The sequence below is a fragment of the Sinocyclocheilus rhinocerous genome, unplaced genomic scaffold (assembly GCF_001515625.1).
Source record: "Sinocyclocheilus rhinocerous isolate Xijiao unplaced genomic scaffold, SAMN03320098_v1.1 scaffold1230, whole genome shotgun sequence".
NCBI classification, from domain to species: Eukaryota; Metazoa; Chordata; class Actinopteri; order Cypriniformes; family Cyprinidae; genus Sinocyclocheilus; species Sinocyclocheilus rhinocerous.
In genome coordinates this window covers 241631-244665 of record NW_015652275.1, presented here as the reverse complement: position 1 = coordinate 244665, position 3035 = coordinate 241631, and the positions used below count along the sequence as shown (strand labels likewise).

The window sequence follows — 3035 nt, the reverse complement described above, 5'->3', positions numbered from 1 at the left end:
AAAGAGTGCATGTGTGTGTGTGTGTGTGTGTGTGTGTGTGTGTGTGAGTACTCATTTAATCTGCCATGAAATTTTAATTAACACCAGTGTGACCCTTATCTGCTGATACAGCCCCGCGAATGAAGGTGTGACGGAAAATAAAGGACGAGTGAGGGATTGTGGGAAAGAGCGATCGCTCATAAATATGTCATAACTCATAAATCAGGTTTGTGGGTTTCCTCTCGGCTCGCGTGCTGATGGATGAGGTCAGGAAAAATGGGGAATGCAGACGAGGAAAGTGAAGTCGAAGGGTTGTTGCCATGGAGATGAAGGGTTTAATGCAAGATGATTCCTGAGGGTCTTCAGGTGTTTTTCGAACACTGTTTGGTTAAAGGTGATCTGATAATGAAAAACACTTTTAGTTAGTTTAATTTACATTTTCTATCTTCAAAAAGTGCAGTTGAATAGATTCTGATGGGCCTTGGTTTTCCTGAATGTGGGTGACAAAGTTTGGCTGCATTTAGACATGATCCGCTCAAGGCTCTGGAGCCGGATTCACCAAAATCTTCTTAAGGCAAGACACTACAAGCAAAACCATTATTTTTCATGCGCTGGTCAGTTTTTTAGGTTTAGTCTTATTTGGCTTTTCATGGCATGCTGTTTCAGACTAGTGGAAAGAAAACATCCAAAATACACATTTAAGTGTTTATGTTTATTTGCATCTGTAGATTTTAAATACAGTACATTTCTTTAAGAAGTTTTTTCTCCACTTCAGCAGTACTTACAAACACCAACATTTACAGTTTTATTCTTATCAATATTCTGAAGGTTTTTACTGAGGGGTTTGTTCATAAATCATTTGCATGATTTTATTTTTGCACTTTATCTAATTGCGTCTGTAGATTTCAATTACAGTACATTACTTTAAGAAGTTTTTTCTCCACTGCAGCAGTACTTACAAACACCAAAATTTACAGTTTTATTCTTATCAATATTCTGAAGGTTTTTACTGAGGGGTTTGTTCATAAATCATTTGCATGATTTTATTTTTGCACTTTATCTGATTGCGTCTGTAGATTTCAATTACAGTACATTTCTTTAAGAAGTTTTTTCTCCACTTCAGCAGTACTTACAAGCACCAAAATTTACAGTTTTATTCTTATCAATATTCTGAATGTTTTTACTGAGGGGTTTGTTCATAAATCATTTGCATGATTTTATTTTTGCACTTTATCTAATTGTGTCTGTAGATTTCAATTACATTATCTTTAAAGGCTGTTTTCTCAAAATGAGTTTGTTTCTCCACTTCAGCTACACTTACATCAAAATTTACAATTTTATTCTGTATTCTGAAGCTTTCAAATGAGGGGTTTGTTTTCATTCACACTGTTTTATACAACATTTTATTCCTAAAAACGTGGAGAAAATGTATTTGTTTTCTGTCAGTTGACAGTATTTTCTGACTTATGGAGTGATAAAAAGAGAAATCCAAAATCTCCTCTATGAAAAACTTTAACTCAAATATGACAACAAAACCATACAAGAATTTTGAACCAGTGTTCTGGTTTATGTTCTCAAAATGCATGCATATATTTGCATATTAAATTAGGCTATTCAAAAGATGTTTGCACTTTTTAATGTAATCAATCAACTAGGAGAAGTATGGTGAAATCTATTAGTTATTTTTATATTCACTTGGGATGTCTTGCCTTAAGAAAGAAATTAAGAAATTTCTGAAAGTAAATTCCAAGAATGTTCCTAAGTGCAATTCTTGAAAAAAAATGTTAAGAAGTTATCAAATATTTTATTTTTTCTTCAGAAGAAAAGGACAGGTTTTGGTATTGTCTAATTGTATTGCAGTTGTTGTTGAAGACACATCGCTAATAATACTGGTATGCATTTTTAGCTAGTGTTATGTTGCAATGCTTATTATATGAAACAACCCAATGAATTCATTGAACATCTAACCTTAGAAGTGATTGGTCGCTGTACATGTCAGTCACATGGTTTTTTCCTGTCTAAGGGGCCGGTTCTTGATCAAATAAGTGGACTGGACTTGATAATCCTATTCATGTGATATCACATTAGTGTTCTGCTGTGTCTGTAGGTTATGGTTTCGTGGACTTTGACTGTCCGGCAGCAGCACTGAAGGCTGTTTCGTCTCTGAAGGCCACCGGTGTGCAGGCGCAGATGGCAAAGGTAAGACATCTTCATCCCTTCATCATCCTCAGGGCTGTTTAAACAGCGCGTAACCCGATCAAGTTCTGAGTACTGAACATTTGAGTCACTGAACATTAGTCAGAGTGAGTAAACGGTTGTTTTCTCCTTCAGAGCAAGTGAATGTCTTTCATTATGTAACAGATGCATACCAATGTTTCTGAAAGAAGTTTCTTATGCTCAGCAAGGCTGAATTTATTTGATCAAAAATGCAGTAAAAATGTGAAATATTATTGTAATGTAAAATATCTGTTTTCTGTGTGAATATATTGTAAAACGTAATTTATTGCTGTGATCAAAGCTGAAATTTCAGCATTATTACTCCAGTCTTAAGTGTCACATGATCTTCAGAAATCATTCTAATATGCTGATTTGCTGCTCAAGAAACATTTCTGATTATTATCAGTGTTGAAAACAGTTGTGCTGCTGAATATTTTTGACTTTTAAACAGTCAGTGAAAGAGGCACTTGAGATTCAGAAAATGTTGATTGTCAATCTCAAATTAAATATTATATGAACTATTTGATGATGTGCATTCAAACAGACATTTGATGTGTTTGAAAACAGATATTTTTCAGGCAGCAATGTCAAGGTTATGGGTTTGATTCCAGGAAATGCTTGAATTGATAATATATAACATAACATGAATGCAGTGTCTCTTTGGATAAAAGCTAGTTGTTTACAGTGTTATTTTAGTGTCATTGAGATACTATTATATATTTTCAATTAGGTTTTATTTTTATATTTTGCATTTTAATTTTAGTTACTTTTTTATTAATTTAGTTTTGTGTTTTTGCCATTTTTATTATTACTTATTATTTTTTTTAGCATTTGTTTTT

General features: G+C 33.3%; 1 protein-coding gene across 1 annotated transcript in view; it reads left to right on the top strand.

The window, feature by feature from the left end:
* LOC107714282 (RNA-binding motif, single-stranded-interacting protein 3-like) overlaps positions 1–3035 on the top strand; it is a 29929-nt gene that overhangs the window by 5531 nt on the left and 21363 nt on the right. The window contains exon 3 of the mRNA XM_016520097.1: positions 2087–2178. Within this exon, the coding sequence (XP_016375583.1) occupies positions 2087–2178 (92 nt within the window). The remainder of the gene's footprint in view (positions 1–2086; positions 2179–3035) is intronic.